This window comes from Hyperolius riggenbachi, chromosome 11 (genome assembly GCF_040937935.1).
Source record: "Hyperolius riggenbachi isolate aHypRig1 chromosome 11, aHypRig1.pri, whole genome shotgun sequence".
Lineage (NCBI taxonomy): Eukaryota > Metazoa > Chordata > Amphibia > Anura > Hyperoliidae > Hyperolius > Hyperolius riggenbachi.
The window spans coordinates 175,476,136-175,503,020 of NC_090656.1; the positions used below are offsets into that span (position 1 = coordinate 175,476,136).

Here is a 26,885-nt window from a genome sequence, read left to right on the forward strand (position 1 = left end):
TCCCGGCGTCCAGCGGTGAAGAAGCCAACCTCGCCAGGTCGGCTTCCAGGTCGGCTTCTCTGCGCTCCACGGCGGGGGGTCACGTGGTGTAGGGATGTCATCGGGTCTCTACTGCGCAGGCGCAGAAAAACTGTGCTTGCGCAGTAGAGACCTGATGAAGTCACTTACACCACGTGACCCGCGTCGTGGAGCGCACATGAAGCCGACCCGGAAGCCGACCTGGCGAGGCTTCTTCACTGCTGGATGCAGGGAGGGAGAGGAGCTGCGGCGAGGGCACCGATCGACTGCCAGAAGCTGGAAGAAGCCACTGGTAATTGCAGTTTGTTTTTTATAGTCTGCGTGAACCTTCCCTTTAGGTCATGGAAGGCCTTGGCCCATGGGCGGCGCCAGGGGGGGATTTGGGGGGCTGAAGCACCCCCTAAAATTGTCCAAACACCCCCTGAGCACCCGCAGCCGCTCACTGCCCCGTTCTCTCTCACTTCTGTAGTGCTACAAGAAAATGGCCGCCGATGTCCACAAATGCAGACATCGGCGGCCATTTTCTTGTAGCACTACAGAAGGAGAGGAGGCGGGGAGAAGCACAGAAGACGCCTGACGCAGGAGAGGAGGCAGCGGGAACAGGCACAGAGGTAGCAGCCGCCAACTCAGAAGGGTGCACAAGCGGCGGCCGTGGGAGCGGAGGGGGGAGCAGGCTGGGGCAGCAATACTACCTACACTGGGGCAGCTAATACTACCTATCAGGGCTGGCCCGCTCATGAGGCGGGGTGAAACATTTGCCTCAGGCGGCAAACTTCTAGGGGCGGCACCCACCCGGGGTCGGACCCCCCCTCCCTCGCCTGGGTCCCCCGATCTGGCTCCCCTCCAGCTGTAATTAGGAAGCAACCGCTTGCAGATCGTAAGAGGCAACGGGCGGGGCGGACTCACCTTTTCCGCGTTCCAGCGAGCGCTCCACTGACGTCACTTCCTGCATCGCCGCCCACTGTATTGTAAGTGGACGGCGATGCAGGAAGTGACGTCAGTGGAGCGCACGATGGAACGCGGATAAGGTGAGTCCTCCCCGCCCGTGCCTCTTACGATCTGCAAGCGGCTGCTTCCTAATTACAGCTGCACGGGAGTGCAGATCGGGGGACCCAGGCGAGGGAGGGGGGGTCCGACCACCCTCCCCACCGCTAGGCCAAATACCCCCGACCTGCCCGCTACCCCTCCGGCTCGGCGGCTGCAACATTCACGGACGGGCGGGGGAAGGGGGGGCGGCAGCAATTTTCTCCTAAATTTGCCTCAGGCGGCAAAAAGTATAGGGCCGGCCCTGCTACCTATGCTGGGGCAGCTGTACTACCTACACTGGGACTACCTACACTGGGGCAGCTGAACTACCTACACTGGGACTACCTACACTGGGGCAGCTGTACTACCTACACTGGGACTACCTAAACTGGGACTACCTACACTGGGGCAGCTGTACCACCTACACTGGGACTACCTACACTGGGGCAGCTGTACTACCTACATTAGAACTACCGACACTGGGACAGCTGTACTACCCACACTGGGGCAGCTTTACTACCTACACTGGGGCAGCTGTACTACCTACACTGGGACTACCTACACTGGGGAAGCTGTACTACCTACACTGAAACTACCTACACTGGGACAGCTGTACTACCTACACTGGGACAGCTGTACTACCTACACTGGGGCAGCTGTACTACCTATGCTGGAGCAGCTGTACTACCTACACTGGGACAGCTGTACTATCTACTCTGGGTCAGCTGTACTACCTACGCTGTGGCAGCTGTACTACCCATGCTGAGGCAGCTATATTGCCTACACTGGGGCAGCTATACTACCTATGCTGGGGTAGCTATACTACCCATGCTGGGGCAGCTATACTACCCACATTGGGGCAGCTATACTACCCACGTTGGGGCAGCTATACTACCCATGCTGGGGCAGCTATACTACCCATACTGGGGCAGTTATACTACCCATACTGGGGCAGCTATATTACCTAGGCTGGGGCAGCTATACTACCTATGCTGGGGCAGCTATACTACCTATGCTGGGGCAGCTATACTACCTATGCTGGGGCAGCTATACTACCTATACTGGGGCAGCTATACTACCTATACTGGGGCAGCTATATTACCTATGCTGGGGCAGCTATACTACCTATGCTGGGGCAGCTATACTACCTATGCTGGGGCAGCTATACTACCTATGCTGGGGCAGCTATACTACCTATGCTGGGGCAGCTATACTACCTATGCTGGGGCAGCTATACTACCTATACTGGGGCAGCTATACTACCTATACTGGGGCAGCTATACTACTTATACTGGGGAACTATACTACCTATACTGGGGCAACTTTATTACCTATACACGCCCACTTTCCAGTGCATAGACATGCCCCTTTTTTGACCACGCTCCTGGTTTTTGGCCATGCCCCCTGATTTTAACTTACAGCTACTCCTAGAAAAGATCCAGCACCTGCATAGCACCCCCTAAAAAATTTTCCTGGAGCCGCCTCTGCCTTGTCCTACCAGACTTCAAACTCTATCATGAGGGGTTGGTACTAACAAAGAAAGTTGAAGGGGTTTATGCCACCAGGACCAAGAGGCAAACCTTCTGTGAGTAATCAGTCTCTTTTCTCAGCCTCAAAAGTATTCTCTAGATTTGAACAGATCAGCACCCTAGATCAAATGCACTCCCCTATCTTACCTGCCATGTTTTATGCATTTTGGATGCTATGGTGTGTTAGTTAAAAATATTCTCCCATACTTGTCCATTAAAGAGAATCTGTACTCTTAACATTCTTACACTAAAAAGCATACCATTCTATTCCTTATTTTCTCCTGTGCCCCTCTGTGCTGTTTCTGCCACTCTCTGCTGCAATCCTGGCTTGTAATTAACAGTTTTAGGCAGTGTTTACAAACAAACTAACCAGCTTGTGATAGGCTCACATAAACAGAGTGTGTGAGTCATACAGAGTGTGCAGGGGGCCTGCAGTGGGTGTGTATCACTTCTATCCAATCACAAGCAGTGCTGCACATTCCACACATTCAAGCCTTAGCCCGACAGACACAACAGAGGAAAGGAGATAAGATTTATTACAGAGACAGTGCAATTAGGAAAGGCTGCAGTAAGCCAGAGCACATTAGAACAGGCATAGGAACTTATAGGATAGAAGAACTAAGGCTGAGAAAATTTGTTACAGAGTCTCTTTAGACCTAATCCGTGAACTAGCATTGCTATCTATGCATTTTCTGGAAAAAAGAAAAGCCTTCTTCGGTAGATGGAGGTGATTTGAGTGATTTGGGTGCCAGAGGCGCTGGGAAGTTTGGCGCCGTCAGAGGCGCCTATGTTATTAGCCACAAATAGAGTCTATAACTGAAAATGTGGTAGCCTCTGATGACACAGAATGGTTGTTATTGGCTGTTTCAGCCGAAAATGATTTAGTGAGTTTGACGGGTTTTATTTTGTTTTGTTTTTAACCTCTCGCCACTAAGTCTCTTTTCGATAAACCTGGTTGCTCTCACCAAGCTGCCAGATGCTTCTGTAATATATATGAAGTAGATACACCTGAGAAGGGGAGAGGCAGTCATTATCCTTAAAATAAACTTCAAACGGACCTCTACTCAAACTCATGTGAAGCCAGCGAATGAACACAACAGCTCAGTCTTCGAGAGTTATAATCCTTAAATACCCCAAAATGACACGCCTTTGCAATCTTAATCAATAGCTGCTTTGTGCTTAGTTTAAACTGCGCCTATTTTATTTCTTCCATCAAAATGTTTAGGGGCCATTAACACATATTGGAATTTGCATGCCTCATGCAGAATTGCTGCAGTAATGCTTTTTTTCTGTGTGCATTGTGTAATTCACTTATAATGTAAGTCAATGGAAACACAGAGAAATCACATTTGTTACGTGCAAATTGCATACGATTTTAAACTTAAAGAGGAACTCCAGCCTAAACAAACATACTGTCATTAAGTTACATTAGCTATGTTAATTAAAATAGATAGGTAATATAATCTCTTACCCACACTGTTTTAAAAGAACAGGCAAATGTTTGATTTCATGATGGCAGCCATCTTTTTGGTTGAAAGGAGGTGACAGGGAGCATGAGACACAGTTCCAACTGTCCTGTGTGCTGATCACCCCTCCCAGTTGCTAGGCAAGGTGAATAACAACATAGGAAATCCCATCATGCTCTGCACAGCATCAGGGAAAAAAGCCCGGGCTTTTTTTCTTTGATGGGCGGAACTTTGCTAAAAATGCAGCTAAAAATGATGCTTTGGTAAGAAAAACAAAGTTCTGATGCTGGGAAACTGTTAAAGAAACACCGAGCCTTTTCAGTTCTGCTGAGTAGATTTTTAGTCCGGAGGTTCACTTTAATTAGATACATACTCTGCAGCCTGGCTCTAGGTGTTCCAGGTCTGGTACCAGCCACATCTGCAATGTGACCGATCATGTGTTCATGACTTCTGGATACATGAAGTATACCCAGTGTCTGCCAACTCCACCGCTGTGGAGACCCAAGGTGTGAGTGGTGAATCTGACTTGCTTCTCCATCTTACCCAATTATTTCTGCTGTGACTTGTTGTCCCTTGGAGTGTCCGGGGCGGCGCAGGACACTGCTTCAGCTAATTTGCTTGCCTGGCTAATGCTTGCATATGTGTGCTGGGGCTTTTTAGCCCTCGGGTCCATGCTTGACCTGAATGTTGCTTGTGGACTTATGCCGGCCAACAATGTGGTTGCAACCTGGGTACTATTAGTGGTATCGGAGCGGAGTGGATTGGTGGCATGTTGGCGGTACACTTACCTTTGGTATTATGTTTTTGTTTGCCTAAATAGCATAAGTTTTTTGCAGGGCCTTTCATGAAATAAAGGCTCTTTAAATCCATTTACCCTTTCCCCCTGCATACTACACTCTTAACTTCATTGGTACGCAGGGAAAAAAATCACAATGCAAAAACTCTCTTACAAAATGCACTCAAAACCACAAAATAGCAGAGATAAAAACAAAATTTAAAGTACACAACAGGAAAATCGCAAAATGCAGAATCGGACATGTAATAATTCCACCATAAACTTATGGTTATTTAAAGGCACCTACTAATGATACAATCTTTTTGTACAGTCTTACCATTTCTATGTAATATGAGGGACTACCTAAAATATCCATTCAAAGTATATTTACTCAGTTTCCCCTTCTACTATATAGGTTGTACAATCAAGATTGTATCATTTGTGGGCACTTTAAAGGTCAACAAAACACCAGATAAAAGTACAAATGGGGGCTGTTGCTGACTAGTTCCACACCGCCCTGCAATTTTTATGGTCCCTCTGCTGCTTTTTTCATATGTAGTGGTGCTTGCAGCCTCCCCTCTGCTATTAGGCAGCAGTCTAGTCCAGGCTCAGATTTACATCTCATGAGCCTATAGGCACAGAACTCCTGGAACACTAGACTTTGCCCTCCATGAACCTAAAAAACCTCACCAAACTGCATCGCAAGTGTGTGTAGGTAGCTACTGGTGCCATTTAGTATTAGGTAGCCTCTCAGTATTAAAGGGGAACTTCAGCCTAAACAAACATACTGTCATCAAGTTACATTAATTATGTTAATTAGAATAGATAGGTAATATAATCTCTTACCCACCCTGTTTTAAAAGAACAGGCAAATGTTTGTGATTCATGCGGGCTGCCATCTTTGTCATGGGGGCAGCCATCTTTTTGGTTGAAAGGAGGTGACAAGGACTCAAGGAGCAGGAGACACAGTTCCAACTGTCCTGTGTCCTGATAACCCCTCCCAGCTGCACACGCTAGGCTTCAAATGTCAAATTCAAAATGTAAAAAAAAAAAAAAAAATTGCACCAAAACAGCAGAACGAGAACAACAAAATCAAAAATCCCATCATGCTTTGCACTGCATCAGGGAAAAAAAGCCCGAGAAGTTTTCTTCTGTGCAGCTAAAAATGAGGTTTGTATAAGAGAAACAAAGTTCTGATGCTGTGAAACTGTTAAAAAAACACAAAGCTTTTTCAGTGCTGCTGAGTCGATTTTTAGTCCAGAGGTTCACTTTAAGTAGCTAGAGGTGACCCAAAGTATTAGGTAGCTAGAGGTGCTCCTAGTCAGTGGCGTAGCTAAGGAGCTAAGGCCCTGGTACAAGTTTTACAATGGGGCTCCCCAAGCACTCTATACATAATAATTGATACAACGCACCAAAACCTGCAAAGGACAACAACAGTGTCAGAGGTGCAAGTAGAGGATGGGAAACAGTTTGTTAATGATTACTACTATTTAAAGTATCTATAGAAGTGATTATTACCAACACAGGGCCAATAGAGAGCTAATATTGTGCCTGAGAGAGGGCCCCTCGGGGCCCCTCTGACCCAAGGGCCCCAATGCGGTTGCTACCTCTGCAAACCCTATTTCTACAACACTGCTCCTAGTAGAAGGTAGATCTCATCAATGGAATGCTGAGAGTCAGGTGAGTAGCTCGGCTAGGACCACATCTTTTTCTAACACTGTTTCCCAATATACTAACCAGTGGTAATGCATGCTTTAATTAACCTCTTCCTGCAAAATGGATGTTGTTGTTTTTTTGCAAAATAATTTTTATTAATGCACTCAAAGAACATTTTTTGACATACATAGTAAAGAATGAATATACAATCCGTGTGCATATAAATCTTCATGAACATACTTAACTAAAATAACAATAAACTGGCATATTATCAAAATGACTCTTGTTATTGAGTCTTTGTCGTATCTTGAATGCTGTTAATGAAAAATTAGCACATGTGCAGGAGGCAGAATCCGTCAAGGTTCTTATTCTACCCCAACCCCACATCACCCTTTTATAGGCAACAAAAGTCCCAATATTGACTTTATCCATGGTTACGACCTCCTTTGGTTAGAGAGACAAAGATTATCTACATATCAAAATTAAAAAGAAAACGAAAACTAAACATAAACTACAATCCATCACCTAGAATCCCCTCCCCCCCCCCCCCCCCCATCCCAACCTGAGACATCATGCACGGATCTCCCGTCTTCCCAAGCTGCCCGCAATTTTACTAGATAAATACCATGTTGTGTTCATTAAATGAAAGATCTGGTCATCCGTAAAGACTTTTTCCACATTAGTGCGCCATGTCTTAAAGAATCTGGCAGTTTTATTCTTGGCTTCCTTTACTAAATTTAGCTGTTCCATTTGCATTATCTGGTTCAGTAAGTCAAAGACCAAAGAGCTTTCTGGGTAGCTAATAAAAAAAATGTTCAAATTTTGTATTAGGAGGGGCATCCCGATTTTTCTGAAGATCGAGAGCGTGAAATAAACATATCATAATGTCAAGATCACATTTTTTACCAGTTACCCTGTTCATTTCCCCCAATGAGTTTTTCCATACTGTTTTTATCTCCCTGCAATCCCACAGAAGATGATTTAGGTCTGGGAGTTCACTTGTACACTTAGGGCATGAAGGTGTTGTTTGCCTGGTTACCTCTCTATGGATGAATGGGCCCTTAATCGGGATATAGGCCCTATGAACAATTTTAAAACACATTTCTCTCCAGTTTTCACTTGGAATAGCCTTTCTGACCGCCATCCAACTATTACAAGTTTCCTCCTTGAACTCTTCCATAAAGATTGATCATTTCTCAGCCCATTTTCTTAAATGAATCGTATGTTTTCTCAGGGGCTTAACTGATTCCCTAATAACCGTGTATAACCATGATATTGAGCGCTGCTCTTGAGGGTTACTTAAAATATCTTCAAATATTTTATTGGAAGATTAATTACCTTCTCTGCCCAAAATGTGAGTAACATACGACTTTACTTGGTTGTAAAAAAAATTATGGGATTCTGGCAGGTTGAATCTATCCCTCAACTCATTAAAAAGGTAAGAACAAGTGGCTAGAATTAAGAAACTCTTTTAACTGGACTATTCCTTGATCCGCCCATTTTTGTATAAACCACATGTAAAAGACCTGGACTGTAGCCCGGATTGGCCAAGAAAGGCATTCTAAATGAGAGATGACCTATTAACCCCAATTATTTCCTTATTTCTCTCCAGCAAATAACTGTATCTCTTATCATTATATTTTGCTTAATATGAAATGGCAAAGTTCCCACTTTAGTGTGTAAGGGCTGGTTCAGACGGGCGTTTTTGTGGCGTTTAACGCAGTGTTTCAGACGCAGCGTTTTTTGGGATCTACTGCCATCCCATGCAAGTGAATGGGAGCTTTTAGAGCTGGCTTTTGCAGGCTTTCATGAAAGCCTGGCAGTAGATCCCAGCGTTGCGTCTAGTCTCAAAAGCAACATGCTGCTTTCAGAGGCAGTAAACGCGAGGAAACAATAGCAGAGACCAGAACTGCTAGCCTTGAACGCTTTTCAAAAGCTTTCAAAAGCTTTCAAAAGCTAGCTTTTAAACGCTGGCGTTTAAACGCTGGCGTTTGAACGCTAAGCCAAGCAAAAGCTCAGCAGACGCCCGTGTGAACCAGCCCTCCCCAAGACAGAGTAAGGAGCTCTTCATCTAGTGTAGTATTAGTTACATAAGTGGTATTACCTAGCCAATCTCTGATATGCCGGAAGAAAGCAGCTAAGTTGTATAACCGAATATCAGGAAGGTTGAGACCCAATTGCTCCAGTGGAAGTTTTAACTTAGCCAGGGCAATGCAAGGTTTTTTAGAATTCCAAATAAATTTGGTGAAAGGTATAATAGCCGACCGAAACTCATCATTTTAATCAAATGAATTCTTCCAACCAATGAGATCGGTAAGGATGTCCAATCTTGCAATTCTTTAATTATTACAACTGGAGAGAAATTGACTAACCTCCCTCTGTATCTTAATTCCTAAATAGGTGATAAAAGAAGAGGCTATTTTAACTGGACAACAAAATGGATGTTTTAAAACATCTGTTTTTTGCAAAAAATTTTGCACAAAATTTTTTTTTTAAATGATCTGTTTTTCAGGGCAGAGGATTGGGCTGCAGGTGCCACCTTGGGGAGCACATGCTCACGTGCATGTACGTACATGCCTGTGCAAGCACGATTGTGGCCACTTACTGACACCTATGGACTGGCGGGAAGTAGTTAAAGAGAACCGGAGGTGGCATTTTCAAATCTTAATAGGACACAGAGGCATGTCCTGTGCTGCAGCCACCATCTCCTCCCCCCCCCTTCCCCGGCTCTGCTGTCCCCCCAGCATCTGCTTGTCGCTAGCCTGATATTTACCTGCGGCTTGTCAATCCATTAACAGGCTCCCCCCGCTGCTCCCCGCCTCCGCTAGATTCCTCCAATCAGAGGCTAAGCCACGACCCAGGAAGTACTGGGTCAGAAGCTAAGCCGTGACCCAGGAAGTACCGTACTTAGATCCTTATTATTTAAGCATCACAGACTTCTCAGGATTGTCTTGAGCTTCAGGTTTTATTTACTGAATGAGTTAAAGGGACTCCGAGCTCTAATTAAAATCAAAATCTGAACTTACCTGGGGCTTTCTCCAGCCCAACGTAGGTCGGGAGGTCCCTCTGGCTCTTCTCCCAGGGCCTGGTCAGAAATTATTCCCTGGCGGCTCCAGGCGACACTGCGCCCGAGTGTCAGGCTCCTCATCCTGAAAGGTGACGTCAGTCATCACCACACTGGCTGCCTCGCGTCATCACGGCAGCCGGCGTGACAGTACAGCGCAAGCGCGATTAAACCGCGCATGCACAGTACTGTCACGCCGGCCGCCGTGATGACGCGGGGCGGCCGGCGTGGTGATGACTGACGTCACCTTTCAGGAAGAGGAGCCTGACACTTGGGCCCAGTGTCACCGGGAGCCTCAGGGAGCCATTTCTGACCAGGGCCTGGGAGAAGAGCCAGATGGACGTCGAGGGACCTCCCAGCCTACAGTGGGCTGGAGAAAGCCCCAGGTAAGTTCAGATTTTGATTTTAATTAGAGCTCGGAGTCCCTTTAAAAACATAAATTATGCATGCATGACTCACAAACATTATTAAGGGAATGACGGTAGTTTTCTTTTTTTATGTGGAATATTCTGCCATCATGTTAACTTATTTAACATCAGATTCATTTCTATCTAACAATTTTTTTATTTTTTTTTTTATGCAGATGACCTTAAGAAGAGCTCCTATAATGTATGTCATAAACTTAATAATCCCGGCATGTTTTTTGGTACTATTGGATATTGTTAGCATGTTTATTGACCTGGGATCTGGAGAGAGACTTGGTTTTAAAGTGACAGTGGTTTTGGGATTCTCTGTGCTGTTGCTGATCCTGAACGCTTTGCTCCCCACTTCGGACACCACCATACCAGTTTTAGGTATGCATACTAGCAGTGATCAGAGATCATAAAAGTCCCTGAAAAACTTCCTTGTCTTTACTAAAAAAATGTCTTTTTTATACTGTATGTTCTGCAACCTTTGCCCAAGTCATATCTCACAGTAGTAAGAGCTACCTTAAAGAGGACCTGTACAGTGCAATGCGAAAGTTTAGGCCACCTTGTTCATCGTCATGATTTTCCTGTATAAATCGTTGGTTGTTACGATTAAAAATGTCAGTTTAATATATCATTTAGGAGACACACACAGTGATATTAAGTTTATTGGATTCACATAAAGTGTGCAATAATTGTTTAAACAAAATTAGGCAGGTGCATAAATTTGGGAACCACAAAAAATAAATGAAATCAATATTCAGTAAATCCTCCTTTTGCAGAAATTACAGCCTCTAAACGCTTCCTGTAGGTTCCAATGAGAGTCTGGATTTTGGTTGAAGGTATTTTGGACCATTCCTCTTTACAAAACATCTCTAGTTCATTCAAGTTTGATGGCTTCAGAGCATGGACAGCTCTCTTTAACTCACACCACAGATTTTCAATTATATTCAGGTCTGGGGACTTAGATTGGCATTCCAGAACATTGTACTTGTTCCTCTGCATGAATGCCTTAGTGGATTTTGAGCAGTGTTTAGGGTCGTTGTCTTGTTGAAAGATCCAGCCCTGGAGCAGCTTCAGCTTTGTCACTGATTTCAGGACATTGGTCTCCAGAAATGTGCTGATACTGAGTGGAATCCATGCGTCCCTCAACTTTGACAAAATTCTCAGTCCCTGCACTGGCCACACAGCCCCACAGCATGATGGAACTACCACCATATTTTACTGTAGGTAGCAGGTGTTTTTCTTGAAATGCTGTGTTGTTTTTCCTCCATGCCCCTTGTTATGCCCAAATAACTAAATTTTAGTTTCGTTAGGTCCACAGCACCTTATTCCAAATGAAGCTGGCTTGTCCAAATGTGCTTTAGCATACCTGAATCGGCTCTGTTTGTGCTGTGGGCGGAGAAAAGGCTTCCTCTGCATCATTCTCGCATACAGCATCACCTTGTGTAAAGTGCGCCGAATGGTTGAACAATGCACAGTGACTCCATCTGCAGCAAGATGATGTTGTAGGTCTTTGGTGCTGGTCTGTGGGTTGACTCTGACTGTTCTCACCATTCATTGCTTTTGTTTATCCGAGATGTTTCTCGGTCTGCCACTTTAAGTCTTAACTTGAACTGAGCAATTTCCTTAATATGTTCCTAACTGTGGAAACAGACAGCTGAAATCTCTGAGACAGCTTTCTGTATCCTTCCCCTAAACCATGATGGTGAACAATCTTTGTCTTCAGGACATTTGAGAGTTGTTTTAAGACCCCCATGTTGCTACTCTTCAGAGAAAACTAAAAGAGGAGGGAAACTTACAATTGACCCCCTTAAATACTCTTTCTCATAATTGGATTCACCTGTGTATGTAGGCCAGGGGTCACTGAGCTTACCAAGCCAATTTGAGTTCCAATAATTAGTTCTAAAGGTTTTGGAATTAGAGATGGCTTGAACCTCCGATTTTCAGTTCGTAAACCTCGAACGCGAACTTCTGCAAAAGTTCGGTCTGCGCGAACTTTCACGAACCGCAATAGACTTCAATAGGGATGCGAACTTTGAAAACTAGAAACATTTATGCTGGCCACAAAAGTGATGGAAAAGATGTTTCAAGGGATCTAACATCTAAGTTTTTGCATGGGGGAGTGGGATACACGCCAAAAGTCCCGGGGAAAAATCTGAATTTGACACAAAGCAGCGTTTAAAGGGCAGAAATCACATTGCATGCTAAATTGGAGGCCTAAAATGCTTTAAAACATCTTTCATGTGTATACATCAATCAGGTAGTGTAATTAGTGTACTGCTTCACACTGACACACCAAACTCACTGTGTAACGCACCGCAAACACCTTTTTGTGTTGTGACGGCCGTGCTGGACTGGTGCGCACCATGGCGAGAGTGCAGGCCATGGCGATTTTCAAGCCCATACTTTGCAAATCCAAGTATATCACATCTACAGCATTCCCAATGTTCACACTAGCATTCACCACCACATGTTAAGCATGTTAGTCAAACAAGACCAGTCCTTAGTAAACCCACATTGATACTGAGAAATTAAATTATTCTCTGCTATGAAGTCTTCAACAGCATCTCTTAGAAACCCATAGGAGCCTATAGGCACAGATGTCCCGGCTCCATAGACTTCGCTCTCTATGTATCTACAAACCCCCACTGAAGCGCACCACAAGTGTTCTGGCTGGCCCAGCTGTCACTTTTCCCTTACCCATTATAGGTAGCTACAGGTGTCCCTTAGCATTAGGTAGCTAGAGGTACCCTCAGCATTAAGTAGCTAGAGGTGCCCTTTACCTAAGGGAGATCTCATTAATAGAATGTCGAGTTTTGAGTTGATTGTAAATGAGGTCACTCACACTGGGTGAGTAACCTCATTTACAATCAACTCGAAACTCTGCAGGAAGGCACTAGAGGAAGTGATTGAGACGCCTTTCCATCACCAGGTGCATGTAGGCACGTGCCTACAGTGCCTTATGGTAAATCCGGCCCTGCAACTGCAGGTCTAAAATTTCCTGGATCTGATTTTTTTGCCCTTCTAGAATAATTTGGAAAGCATGGGCTGTACGCCAATCTATTGAAACCATCTGAAGAGAGTCAGAAAAGATAAGATATAGGGGTTTATCAATAACTGAACTTAATTCCCTTAGCACCAGAGGATGTATGCCATCTGGGCCAGGTGCTTTATCAGTTTTGATTTTATTAAGTCTTAGTTCATCTGCTAAGGTGATATATTAATCATTGACTTGTGTGTATGGTAATTTTATTGTTAGGGGGACTTTACAAAGTAATAAAGTAAGCATTTAGTGATGATTTCATTCTTTTTTTTTTTTCTTTATGCAGGTATCTTCTGCTGTGTGTGTCTGGCAGTCATGGTCATCAGTATAATTGGTTCTATTTGTACCTCGTATATGTTAATGTTATCAGAAACGCGATCAGATGTGCCTCGCTGGATAAGAATCTGGATAATGAAATATCTTGCACGCATTCTTCTTTTCGGTCCAAAGTCCCACAAACAGAACTCGCTGACCAAAATTGACATAGGTACAAAAAGTAAGCATATAAAACTAGCCATATCTTATGAAGTTCTAGACCATAAATGCACAACCTGGTGACCAATCAAATGACTTGATAGACCTATATTTTCATAATTACAGTGTATATATTTTTAATGTGACCACAAATCCCACTATTGACTTTTTCCTGAGGAGATTTCATGCAACCTATACAAACAAGTTAATTTTGTTTCTTACACCAGATGCAGTAATATCCCTGAAAAGATAGCTGGTTATAAGGAGATTCAGTAGGTGGAAGAGGAGGTTGGAAAACAGTGAAGAACACTGGACAATAGAACTGATTCCATAAACCTGGCCTGGAGTTTTTGCAGACCATCTAAAGTCAAAATGAAAAAACATGCAGCAAGCTTGAGCTGCAAGTTCAGCATTGCTTAGCCCGTGTTACCGGCTGAAACCAGGGGCGTAACAATAGACCCTGCAAGGGATGCCTCCGCAGGGGGGCCCTGAAGCCACAGGGGGCCCGTGGGGGGAAAAGTTTGAGAGACTGACAGCTAAGGGCATGGAGAGAAAAAACGCATTCTGCTCTCGCACCATTGTTATATTGACTGCATGTGTCCACAACACAGATAAGGACACATACACACTTTGGAATTTGTACACTGTCCCTGCTCCCTAGAGCTCGTAAAAAAACAACTGTCTCTCACTGCTGCAAAGTTCTGATTACTAAAGGTCCGTACACACGCCTGATCAAAGGCAATGACGGGTCCGTCGTCACCTCCTGCTGGGCGTGTTTTCAGCAGACAGTACAGCGTGTGTACAGTCTGTCGCTGGACTGATAAGGCTGTTTATGAGCGATCTGCCCGGCGGATCGCTCAGTAACAGCCTTATCAGTCCAGCGACAGACTGTACACACGCTGTACTGTCTGCTGAAAACACACCCATCAGGAGGTGACGACGAACTCGTCGTTGCCTTTGATCAGGCGTTTGTATGGACCTTTAGGCTACTTACACACCAGGACGTTGCGTTTAGGGGATGTTACAGGGCACATAACGTGCCCCTAACGCAACGCCTGGTGGTGTTGGAGCAGGACGCTACCAAGAGCCGTGTTACAAGCAGCTCTTGGTGCGCCTGCTCTGTTGGAGGCGCTGTGGAGACCACGTAAGCGGTTCTCTCCGCATCACGTGGTCCCGCCAGCCAATCAGCGGGCGCTCCAAAGAGTAAACACTGCAAGTGCAGTGAATGCCAAGTAGCCATGTGCCTGGCTATGTAGCGGCCTCTCCCCGCCTCCTCTCCTATAAAGTACTGCATGCAGTACGTTGACTTGACGTGAAGCGTTACTGTGTAACGCAACGTGGGCACTGTGAACAGCCCATTGATTTTTCATTGCTGTGCGGTGGGGGTGCGTTACAGGCTGCTCTGACGTGCGCCTTTAACGTCCCACTGTGAAAGCAGCCTCAATGTACAACCTTTCAAACAAAGGATTTTAAGTTGTAGACTTTCCCTTTTCAGCCATCACTCCGAAAAGGATTCCTAGATTCTTATCACACACAGGCTAATGACCTTATGGCTCTGATTAGTTTTACAACACAGTGGAGTGGAGATTGATGTCTTACTGTTGCTGCTTCATTGAGAGCTTTTTGTCTCATACTGAGTCCAAGTTCTTGTAATAACAGTATCAATCAGTGACATTCTGAATGTTTTGCCAAAGTTACAGTGAATGAATACTATATCTTATGTTCAGCATGTCATTGTTGTTCCTCCATATAGGATGTGCTCTCATGTAGTAAAATAATAAGGCTATGTGTGTATGTATGTACTGGGAGCAGAGCTGCAACGAGGAACTTGTCAGCTGCAAGCGGCTGGAGGAAGCCCCGGGTAAGCAAATCTGGGGGTAGCATAGATTGTCTGACGTATCCTTTAAGTCTAAGTGTTTTTATCTGCATGGGGAAAACACATTGGTTAAAGAACAATGTAGATAGCTCAACACTACAACCCTATATTTGCAGCACCAGGGAGTCAACCAGTCACAACCCTCATCCACCACAGGGCAACTTCGTCCTACAAATAGAAAAGACTGGGTCTCCACCTGGATTTTAAGGCAGATTGGCCTATTTATTGAGATACCACAGTGCAGAGCACAACGTTTCGACACAAAGGTCTTTTTCAAGTGCTTACAAAACAAAGTGCACAAAACCATTAAAGAGAGTCTGAAGCGAGAATAAATCTCGCTTCAGACCTCATAGATAGCAGGGGCACATGTGCCCCTGCTAAACCGCCGCTATCCGGCGGCTTAACGGGGGTCCCTTCACCCCCAAATCCCCTCGTTTCAGCCAGGGAGCGCTTCCTGGTTGGGGCAGGGCTAACCGCCGCAGCCCTGCCCCACGTGCGTCTGTCAGCGCGTATCTCCACCTCTCCCCCGCCCCTCTCAGTCTTCCTTCACTGAGAGGGGCGGGGCAGAGGCGGCGATGCGCCGCTGATAGGAGCCAGGGCTGCAGCCGTTAGCCCTGCCTCCAGGAGCGACCAAGTCTGCGACCAAGTGTCGCAGTGGGGGGTTTGGGGGCGAAGGGACCCCCGTTAAGCCGCCGGATAACGGCGGTTTAGCAGGGGCACATGTGCCCCTGCTATCTATGAGGTCTGAAGCGAGATTTATTCTCGCTTCAGACTCTCTTTAAAAAGACATATATATTTACATAAATCACGCCCACACAGGGGCGGGCACAATGCTTAACGAGACAGGCCAAAATCAGTGAGTATTAACTGACAAGAAACATTTTAAGCTGAATGCTTCATTTATTCCATTAGGGGTCAATGTTCCTAGGTCACTAATCCATTTGCTTTACCTGCGCAAAAGTAAGGTCTGTGGGTCAACACCTTCAATGCAGTGGACTTTCTCCAGTACGCACCATCTTAACCACTTGAGGACCTAGGGCTTTCTACCCCTTAAGGACCGGCCACTTTTTTTCCATTCAGACCACTGCAGCTTTCACGGTTTATTGCTCGCTCATACAACCTACCACCTAAATGAATTTTGGCTCCTTTTCTTGTCACTAATAAAGCTTTCTTTTGGTGCTATTTGATTGCTCCTGCGATTTTTACTTTTTATTATATTCATCAAAAAAGACATGAATTTTGGCAAAAAAATGATTTTTTTAACTTTCTGTGCTGACATTTTTCAAATAAAGTAAAATTTCTGTATACATGCAGTGCGAAAAATGTGGACAAACATGTTTTTGATAAAAAAAACCCCATTCAGTGTATATTTATTGGTTTGGGTAAAAGTTATAGCGTTTACAAACTATGGTGCAAAAAGTGAATTTTCCCATTTTCAAGCATCTATGACTTTTCTGACCCCCTGTCATGTTTCATGAGGGGCTAGAATTCCAGGATAGTATAAATACCCCCCAAATGACCCCATTTTGGAAAGAAGACATCCCAAAGTATTGACTGAGAGGCATAGTGAGTTCATAGAAGATATTATTTTTTGTCACAAGTAAGCGGAAAATGACACTTTGTGAAAAAAAAAAAAAAAAAGTTTCCATTTCTTCTAACTTGCGACAAAAAAAATGAAATCTGCCACGGACTCACCATGCCCCTCTCTGAATACCTTGAAGGGTCTACTTTCCAGAATGGGGTCATTTGTGGGGTGTGTTTACTGTCCTGACATTTTGGGGGGTGCTAAATTGTAAGCACCCCTGTAAAGCCTAAAGGTGCTCATTGGACTTTGGACCCCTTAGCGCAGTTAGGCTGCAAAAAAGTGCCACACATGTGGTATTGCCGTACTCAGGAGAAGTAGTATAATGTGTTTTGGGGTGTATTTTTACACATACCCATGCTGGGTGAGAGAAATATCTCTGTAAATGACAATTTGTTAATTTTTTTTACACACAATTGTCCATTTACAGAGATCTTTCTCCCACTCAGCATGGGTATGTGTAAAAATACACCCCAAAACACATTATACTACTTCTCCTGAGTACGGCGATACCACATGTGTGGCACTTTTTTGCACCCTAACTGCGCTAAAGGGCCCAAAGTCCAATGAGTACCTTTAGGATTTCACAGGTCATTTTGAGAAATTTCGTTTCAAGACTACTCCTCACGGTTTAGGGCCCCTAAAATGCCAGGGCAGTATAGGAACCCCACAAATGACCCCATTTTAGAAAGAAGACACCCCAAGGTATTCCGTTAGGAGTATGGTGAGTTCATAGAAGATTTTATTTTTTGTCACAAGTTAGCGGAAAATGACACTTTGTGAAAAAACTCAATTAAAATCAATTTCCGCTAACTTGTGACAAAAAATAAAATCTTCTATGAACTCGCCATACTACTAACGGAATACCTTGGGGTGTCTTCTTTCTAAAATGGGCTGCAAAAAAGTGCCAATCATGTGGTATCGCCGTACTCGGGAGATGTAGTATAATGTGTTTTGGGGTGTATTTTAATACCTCTGTAAATGACAATTGTTTGATTTTTTTTACACACAATTGTCCATTTACAGAGAGATTTCTCCCACCCAGCATGGGTATGTGTAAAAATACACCCCAAAACACATTGTACTACTTCTCCTGAGTACGGCGATACCACATGTGTGACACTTTTTTGCAGCCTAGGTGCGCTAAGGGGCCCAACGTCCTAATCACAGGTCATTTTGAGGCATTTGTTTTCTAGACTACTCCTCACGGTTTAGGGCCCCTAAAATGCCAGGGCAGTATAGGAACCCCACAAGTGACCCCATTTTAGAAAGAAGACACCCCAAGGTATTCCGTTAGGTGTATGGCGAGTTCATAGAAGATTTTATTTTTTGTCACAAGTTAGTGAAATATGACACTTTGTGAAAAAAAAAAAAATCAATTTCCGCTAACTTTTGACAAAAAAATAAAATCTTCTATGAACTCGTCATACACCTAACAGAATACATTGGGGTGTCTTTTTTCTAAAATGGGGTCCGTTTTAGGGGCCCAAAACTGTGAGTAGTCTGGAAACCAAATGTCTCAAAATGACTGTTCAGGGGTATAAGCATCTGCAAATTTTGATGACAGGTGGTCTATGAGGGGGCGAATTTTGTGGAACCGGTCATATGCAGGGTGGCCTTTTAGATGACAGGTTGTATTGGGCCTGATCTGATAGATAGGTGTGCTAGGGGGGTGACAGGAGGTGATTGATGGGTGTCTCAAGGTGTGATTAGAGGGGGGAATAGATGCATGCAATGCACTGGCGAGGTGATCAGGGCTGGGGCCTGAGGGCATTCTGAGGGTGTGGGCGGGTGATTGAGTGCCCTAGGGGCAGATAGGGGTCTAATCTGATAGGTAGCAGTGACAGGGGGTGATTGATGGGTAATTAGTGGGTGTTTAGGGTAGAGAACAGATATAAACACTGCCCTTGGGAGGTGATCTGACGTCGGATCTGCGGGCGAACTATTGGTGTGGGTGGGTGATCAGATTGCCCGCAAGGGGCAGGTTAGGGGCTGATTGATGGGTGACAGTGACAGGGGGTGATTGATGGGTGGCAGTGACAGGGGGTGATTGATGGGTGATTGACAGGTGATCAGTGGGTTATTACAGGGAAGGACAGATGTAAATAATGCCCTGGCGAATTAATAAGGGGGGGGGGGGGTCTGAGGGCAATCTGAGCGTGTAGGCGGGTGATTGGGTGCCACAGATTAGGGTCTGATTCGATGGGTAACAGTGACAGGTGGTGATAGGGGGTGATTGATGGGTAATTAGTGGGTGTTTAGAGGAGAGAATAGATGTAAACACTGCGTTTGGGTGGTGATCTGATGTCGGATCTGCGGGCGATCTATTGGTGTGGGTGGGTGATCAGATTGCCCGCAAGGGGCAGGTTAGAGGCTGATTGATGGGTGGCAGTGACAGGGGGTGATTGATGGGTGGCAGTGACAGGGGGTGATTGATGGGTGATTGACAGGTGATCAGTGGGTTATTACAGGGAAGAACAGATGTAAATATTGCACTGGCGAATTGTTAAGGGGGGGTCTGAGGGCAATCTGAGCGTGTAGGCGGGTGCCCGCAAGGGGCAGATTAGGGTCTGATCTGATGGGTAACAGTGACAGGTGGTGATAGGGGGTGATTGATGGGTGATTGATGGGTAATTAGTGGGTGTTTAGAGGAGAGAATAAATGTAAACACTGCGTTTGGGTGGTGATCTGATGTCGGATCTGCGGGCGATCTATTGGTGTGGGTGGGTGATCAGATTGCCCGCAAGGGGCAGGTTAGGGGCTGATTGATGGGTGGCAGTGACAGGGGGTAAATGATGGGTGATTGACAGGTGATTGACAGGTGATTGACAGGTGATCAGGGGGGATAGATGCATACAGTACACAGGGGGGGGGTTTGGGGGGGGGGGGTCTGGGGAGAATCTGAGGGGTGGGGGGGTGATCAGGAGGGGGCAGTGGGCAGGGGGGGAGATAAAAAAAAAATAGCGTTGACAGATAGTGACAGGGAGTGATTGATGGGTGATTAGGGGGGTGATTGGGTGCAAACAGGGGTCTGGGGGGTGGGCAGGGGGGGTCTGAGGGGTGCTGTGGGCGATCTGGGGCAGGGGGGGGAGAAATCAGTGTGCTTGGGTGCAGACTAGGGTGGCCACCAGGGCAGGAGGCAGCCTGTATAATACACTTTGTAAACATTACAAAGTGTATTATACACTTTGTATGCGGCGATCGCGGGGTTAACATCCCGCCGGCGCTTCCGTATAGCCGGCGGGATGTTGCGGCGGGCGAGCGGTGACAGGCGCCGGCGGAGGATCGCGTCACGGATGACGCGATCGCTCCACCCATGCCCTTAGAAGGACCGCCGCCTCTGTGGGTGAGCCGGTCCTTCAGGGCTCCACTTCCCGGCCGCCCCTGTGCGTTAGGCGGTCGGGAAGTGGTTAAGTCTCCCACCGTATGTCTACATTGATGGAAGTGTCTGCCTACAGGAGATTCAAATTGTACGTTAGATTTTTTAGATTTTTCAACTTTGTAAGTTCTAATATTACTTCTATGTTCATTTATTCTCGTCCTAATATCACGAGTAGTCTGACCGACATAACCCATACCACAAGGGCACTTCAGCAAATAAACGACATTGGTCGTAAGACATGAAAAATTGCCATACACTTTCAATTTCGTACCCTTAGTAGTGTGTCTAACAAAGTTACCTCTAATAATTGAGGAACAATTCTGACAATTTAGACATGGGAATGTACCCTTCTGACGCGGAATGAACGTTTCGTTTCGAACTTTAACATCCCTTACGTCAGCTCTCACCAAGTGATCACGTACACTTTTCCCTTTCCGATACACAGTACGGGGGGGAGAAGTGAAGATTCTCGCCAACAACGGATCTGACTCTATCACTGACCATGCGCTTGTCAGGCCTTTCCTAACATCATTGGCCATGCTCATGTTGATGGCCATGTTTTATGCCAGCATCCTATAGTGTGATTAATGGATCAAGTGAGTTGTTCAATTGGTTGCAGTTACTATATTAGTACAAGGATGAGCCATGCCCCTGATGAGGCCAGGTGAAAATAAAAAAAAAATGGGTTGCATAAAAAGGAAATAAAAACTCGGAATGCTGGCATAATGCTGCCCCTGTTTAACTCTCTAGAAAGGCTGCATCTGGGAATATGAAATTCAATTCTTGGCAGGGGCGTAGCAATAGGGGTTGCAGAGGTTGCAGCCGCATCGGGGCCCTTGGGCCAGAGGGGCCCAGAAGGGCCCTCCCTCAACTACAGTAAAAGCTCTCTATTGGTTCTGTGTTCATAATAATCACTTCTATAGATCCTTTGAATAGTGGCAATCATTAACAAACTGTTCCCCATCCCTTCTTGTACCTGTAGTTGCCATTGGCAGGTTTCGGTGCGCTGTTTTAGTTGTTATGTATAGAGTGCTTGGGGGGGGGGGGGGCATTGTAAAACTTGCATCGGGGCCCACAGCTCCTTAGCTATGCCACTGGTTCTTAGCAACACATTACAGGAGGGACATTGCAGTTTAAGAGCAGGTGCAGAGACAAGCAACAAAACTGTTTAGAGGGATGGAAGTTCTCACTTACCAGGAAAGGTTAGATAAACTGGCCTTATTTGGCCTTATTTAGATCAGAGAAAAGACACCATAGACGCATTAACCCCTTGGCTTTTTTCATGTTTTGCTGACTCACAACCTGGAATTAAAATGGGTTGTTTGAGAGATTACACCATTTCATTGACATAACATTCCTACAACGCTTAAAATGTACTATTGGTTTATTGTGAAGCAAACAACAAGTAGGACAAAATAACTGAAAACGTGCATAACTATTAACACCCCTTCCCCCAGTACTCTGTGGAGCCAACTTTTGCGGCAATTACAGCTGCAAATTGCTTGCCACTCTGATTTTTACCCATTCCTCAAAGCAAAACTGCTCCAGCTCCTTCATGTTGGGTGGTTTTTGCTTGTGAACATCAATTTTCAAGTCTGACTTTAGATTCTTTATAGGATTGAGTTCTGGACTTTGACTAGGCCATTCCAACACATTTGTTTCCCATTAAGCCGCCCAAGTGTTGATTTATCAGTATGCTTCAGGAGATTGTCCTGCTGGAAGATAAATCTCGGTCCCAGTCTCAAATCACTGGCAGACTGGCACAGGTATCGATCAAGAATACCACCATCAATCTTTCCCTTGGGCTAGTTTCAGAATCAGAATCATTTATTTATTTCGCCAAGCACAACTGGGTCGTGCCTGGAATTGGGCTTGGAATACAGGGCTGGCAAACAGCAGTACAACAAGTACAGATATAATACAAACACAACTACAGTACAAATACAATACCAACTTGAACAATTAAGCATCCGTAGAATACAACATTACAACCCTACCCTGCAATAATTCCACTATGAACGATTTCTCAATTTTAACCCGAAAGTTTGCTACAGAATTGTGTAAGGTGCATGAAGCTGCCATCACCATGTTTTATTTTTAACTCTTAAGTAATAGATTTTTTTTCTAGCTAATCTACCAAAAAGCCCAGCTTTGTGGAGTGTATTGCTTATTGTGGTCCTATGGACAGAGACTCCAGTCTCTGGTGTGGAACTCTGCAACTCCTGTAGGATTACCTTTGGTCTCTGTGCTGCCCCCTCCTTGCCTGGTCAGTGAGTTTTGGTGGGTGGCCCACTTTTGCAGGTTTGTTGTTGTATCATGTTTTTTCCATTTGAAGATGATGGATTTGATGGTGCTCTAGGGGATAGTCAAAGCTTTGGATATTTTGTTTTCATAACCCAACCCCAGGGCTGCCATCAGAAATTTCACCCCCTCACACATTATCAGGCCTGCCCCCCCCCCCTCTCTGGGCCCACTGGTTGCTGTGCCTGCCCACTAGCCACCCCACCCCCGTGTCCGTGCACAAAGTGAGCTGTGGCGAAAAAATGTGCATGGCTCTGACACTGAAGAAAGTGGCATGCACAGTATGATGCAGCAAAAAGTGGGCGTGGCCATGACATGTTGTGGGTGGAGCCAAATACAAGCAAAATACAGGTAGTCCCCGGTTAACAAATGAGTAAGGGACTTGTACTTCCGTTCTTATCCTTTATCCGTTCTCTTTTGTTCCACTCTTTTCTTCCTGTGCCTCTTTTGTCCCGCTCTGTCTCACCTCAGTTTGTGTCTCTTTTGTGTCCCTTTGTGTGACCTCATGTTCCCGTCTCATCTCTTTTTTCCCTGTGCCTCTTTTGTCCGCCTCTGTTCCCCCTGTGCCTCTTTTACCCCCCGGGGTTACCTCTTGTCCCCTTCTGTCTCAGCTCATCCCCTGCTCTAGCCAGGTATAGGTGCCTCCAGTATAGGTATCCAGGCATGGGTGACCCCAGTATAGGTAGCAAGGTATAGGTTCCCCCAGTATAAGTAGTCAGCTGTAGGTGGTGCCTCAGTATAGGTAGCCTGGTGTAGATTCCCCCAGTATAGGTAACCTGGTATAGCTGGTGCCCCAGTATAGGCCAGCAAGATACAGGTGCCCCAGTATAGGTATTCAACTACAGTATAGGTGGTGCCCCGGTATGGGTATTCAAATACAGTATAGGTGGTGCCCCAGTATAGGTAGCCTGGTATAGTTGCCCCCAGTATAGGTAGCCTGGTATGGGTGATGCACCAGTATAGGTTAGCCAGGTACAGGTGCCCCAGTATAAGTAGCCAAGTATAGGTGGTGCCCCAGTATAGGTAGCCAGGTATAGGTGGAGCCCCAGTATAGGTAGTAAAATAAGTTTGCAAGGCACTGTACCACCTTTTGAAATTGTTTATCAAAATTGGGCACCTCCAGTCTGTTATCAGTATTAGTCCTCAGTTTACAGATTTGATTTCTGGCTAAATCTTTTTAATAAAAAGTTTGCATTAACATACAAAAAAATTAAAACAAATGAAATGTTGCAGAGCACAATATACAGTATAGAAAGATGACCATTAGAACAAGATAGATTGTTATGGATAACCAATATGCAATGATGACAAACCAACATCTCTGTGCAGGGTTATGTGACCATAGAATTGTACAAAAACTAAATTGTGAAGTCTGGATCAACGTAGAATTATATGAGCAAGAGGTCAAACAAGATCTGAGCATTGAAGTATAAAATGTTCCCATTGCAGTGCTGAGTACAAGATTATCAACAGCTAACTGCAAGAAAAGGTATTGTGTATATGGAGCGGAAGTCAAATAGAAATACAAACTCCTTAACCTCCTGAGCGATAATCCCGAGCTGAGCTCGGGGTATGTCGCGCAGGAGGAGCTCTCAGGCCCTGGTGGGCCGATTTGCATAATTTTTTTTTGTTACACGCAGCTAGCACTTTGCTAGCTGCGTGTAACTTCCGATCGCCGCCGATCCGCCGCTACCTGCCGTGCCACGCAGCCCCCCCCTCCCGACCCCTTGCGCAGCCTGGCCAATCAGTGCCAGGCAGCGCTGAGGGGTGGATCGGAACTCCCTCTGACGTCACGACGTCCATGACGTCGGTGACGTTATCCCGCCCCGTCGCCATGGCGACCGGGGAAGCCCAGCAGGAAATCCCGTTCTGAACGGGATTTCCTGCTTACTCTGATCGCCGAAGGCGATCGGAGTGGGTGGGGGGATGCCGCTGCGCTGCGGCTATCATGTAGCGAGCCCTGGGCTCGCTACATGATTTAAAAAATAAAAAATTTTAAAAAATAGTGCTGCGCCACCTCCTGGGCGATATAATTGTATCGCCCAGAGGCTTAATCTCATAACCAACCAAAAAGAGAAGAAAACAAACAAACATGTTAACAACAACTTTGCTAGTTGTAGCAGAAGAACGCTTACATATCAAGTCACATGCCTCATTATGGAAAAACATACAAAGATATCATGAATATAACTAAATATAGCAAACCCTGTCGCTTAAATCCCTATAAAAATGAGCGCTTCCCACATATCACTGCTATGTCAGACAAATGATCAATCTCCTATCCAAAAGGGCAGCTCTTATTCATACAAATATGTGTCTGTGTAAGAGAACGGAGTATTTGCGGTAAATACGACCTAGATTTCACTTATATTCCTAAGATTGAGATCCAAGAAATCATCAGACTCTTTAAACTCTACCCAACAGAACCATAGTTCTATAAATGTATCCAAGGTGTTGTTGTCGGCCACCAATTGCTCCATATTAAAAAGTTTATTCATCGCAATCGTCCAAAGTGTGAGCGAGGGGAAATTGCGGACTTTCAAAGTCTCACAATGGCCTTCCTAGCTACAGATTTAATGTCATATTTTAACAAGTTGTGATGGAAGCCCATACAGCTAGGCATCTACTGTATATAAAAATAGCTGTAGTTATACACATCATCTTTCTCTACAGGTAAAACTGTCATCAAGAAGACTGAAAAAGATATAGATATTGATAAGAAGCGGGAATCACAAAGAGACATCAAAGTTCCTGTGGAGGCTAAACTACTAAAGAAATTGCTGGTGGAAATTGAAAAAATACACCAAGAGTTAATTCTAGACAGGATTCGGAACGATACTAAGTCAGGCTGGGGTTTTGCAGCACGGGTGGTGGACCGCCTTGTCCTTATACTGTATCTAATTATTGTCATAATAATGATGGCAGTGGTAATCAAAACCTGGACAGCAGCATAATTGTTTCTGAAAAGTAACGCGCTGTACTTTTATTACTTGTGATTAAGATTACCGGTAAGTTTTAGGCACTGCAAGTTGATAAAACCTACTGTTTTAGATTATTGGAGAACTGATTAAACACTAACCATATGCTAGACTTGACCAGATTTTAGGTATTTATCTGGTTTTCTTTGACATAGTTAACCATCTCGGCACACCGTAATCAGTCGTCATCAGTGCATTCTTCTGCTGGGCCCTCTGCTATCCTGTGTTGCAGCTCATGAGCGCTTGACTCAACTACTTAGAGAGCAGCTTTACAGACTATAACTTCATGAATAAAATTGCTGTATCTATGCCACAGTGGACTTCACTTCAGCACCAGGGGCTTAGATATATGTATCCCACAGTTAGCAGTAACAGCGCCCGCAGCAAAGTACTGATTGAGAAACAGGATGTGCTCCCATTGACATATCAGAGTGCCCATAGTGAATGATCACCCAGCATCAATGAGACGCCAATGGTCATTCACAAAATGAAAGTAAAACACACAGTTTTATATTACTTCCCGTGTACAGTTCAGTACATAGGATAATGTGGGGACAAATGTTAAAAAAAAACACATTAATTTTCACCCCTTATTTCCTCCTCCAATATAGTTACCTTATTAAAAAAAAGTGACAGCATTAAAAAAAACGAAAACATAAATAGTTAACGTAGGAACTCAGCGCTTTTTAATATGTAGGTCTTAAAGGATACCACAACTGAAATGTGACATAATGAGATAAACATGGGTATGTACAGTGCCTAGCACACAGATAACTATGCTGTGTTCCTTTTTTTCTTTCTCTGCCTGAAAGAGTTAAATATCAGGTATGTAAGTGGCTGACTCAGTCCTGACTCAGACAGGAAGTGACCACCGTGTGACCCTCACTGATAAGAAATTCCCCTTTTTTTACCTCTTTCTTGCTCTCAGAAGCCATTTTCTGCTAGGAAAGTGTTTTATAGTTGGAATTTCTTATCAGTGAGGGTCACACTGTAGTCACTTCCTGTCTGAGTCAGGACTGAGTCAGCCACTTGCATACCTTATATTTAACTCTTTCAGGCAGAAAAATAAAAAAAGAAACACAGCATAATTATCTGTGTGCTAGGCACTGTACATACACATGTCTATCTCATTATGTCACATTTCAGTTGGGGTATCCTTTAAGGGTATACCCTTATGACACTACTGTTTTTGCAAATTAGTGCTTATAATTATCAATATAGTATAAAGAAACAAACGAAAAATACACCTTTATTTCCAAATTTAAATATTATCGCCATACATTGTACTAGGAAGATAATTTAAAT

At 44.8% G+C, this 26,885-nt stretch overlaps 1 protein-coding gene across 1 annotated transcript in view; it reads left to right on the forward strand.

Moving 5' to 3' along the window:
- LOC137537915 (5-hydroxytryptamine receptor 3A-like) overlaps window positions 1–25,556 on the forward strand; it is a 106,358-nt gene extending 80,802 nt beyond the window's left edge. Inside the window, exons 9-11 of the mRNA XM_068259845.1 lie at window positions 10,118–10,328; window positions 13,274–13,483; window positions 25,276–25,556. Of these exons, the coding sequence (XP_068115946.1) occupies window positions 10,118–10,328; window positions 13,274–13,483; window positions 25,276–25,556 (702 nt within the window). The remainder of the gene's footprint in view (window positions 1–10,117; window positions 10,329–13,273; window positions 13,484–25,275) is intronic.
- Window positions 25,557–26,885: the final 1,329 nt, after the last annotated feature.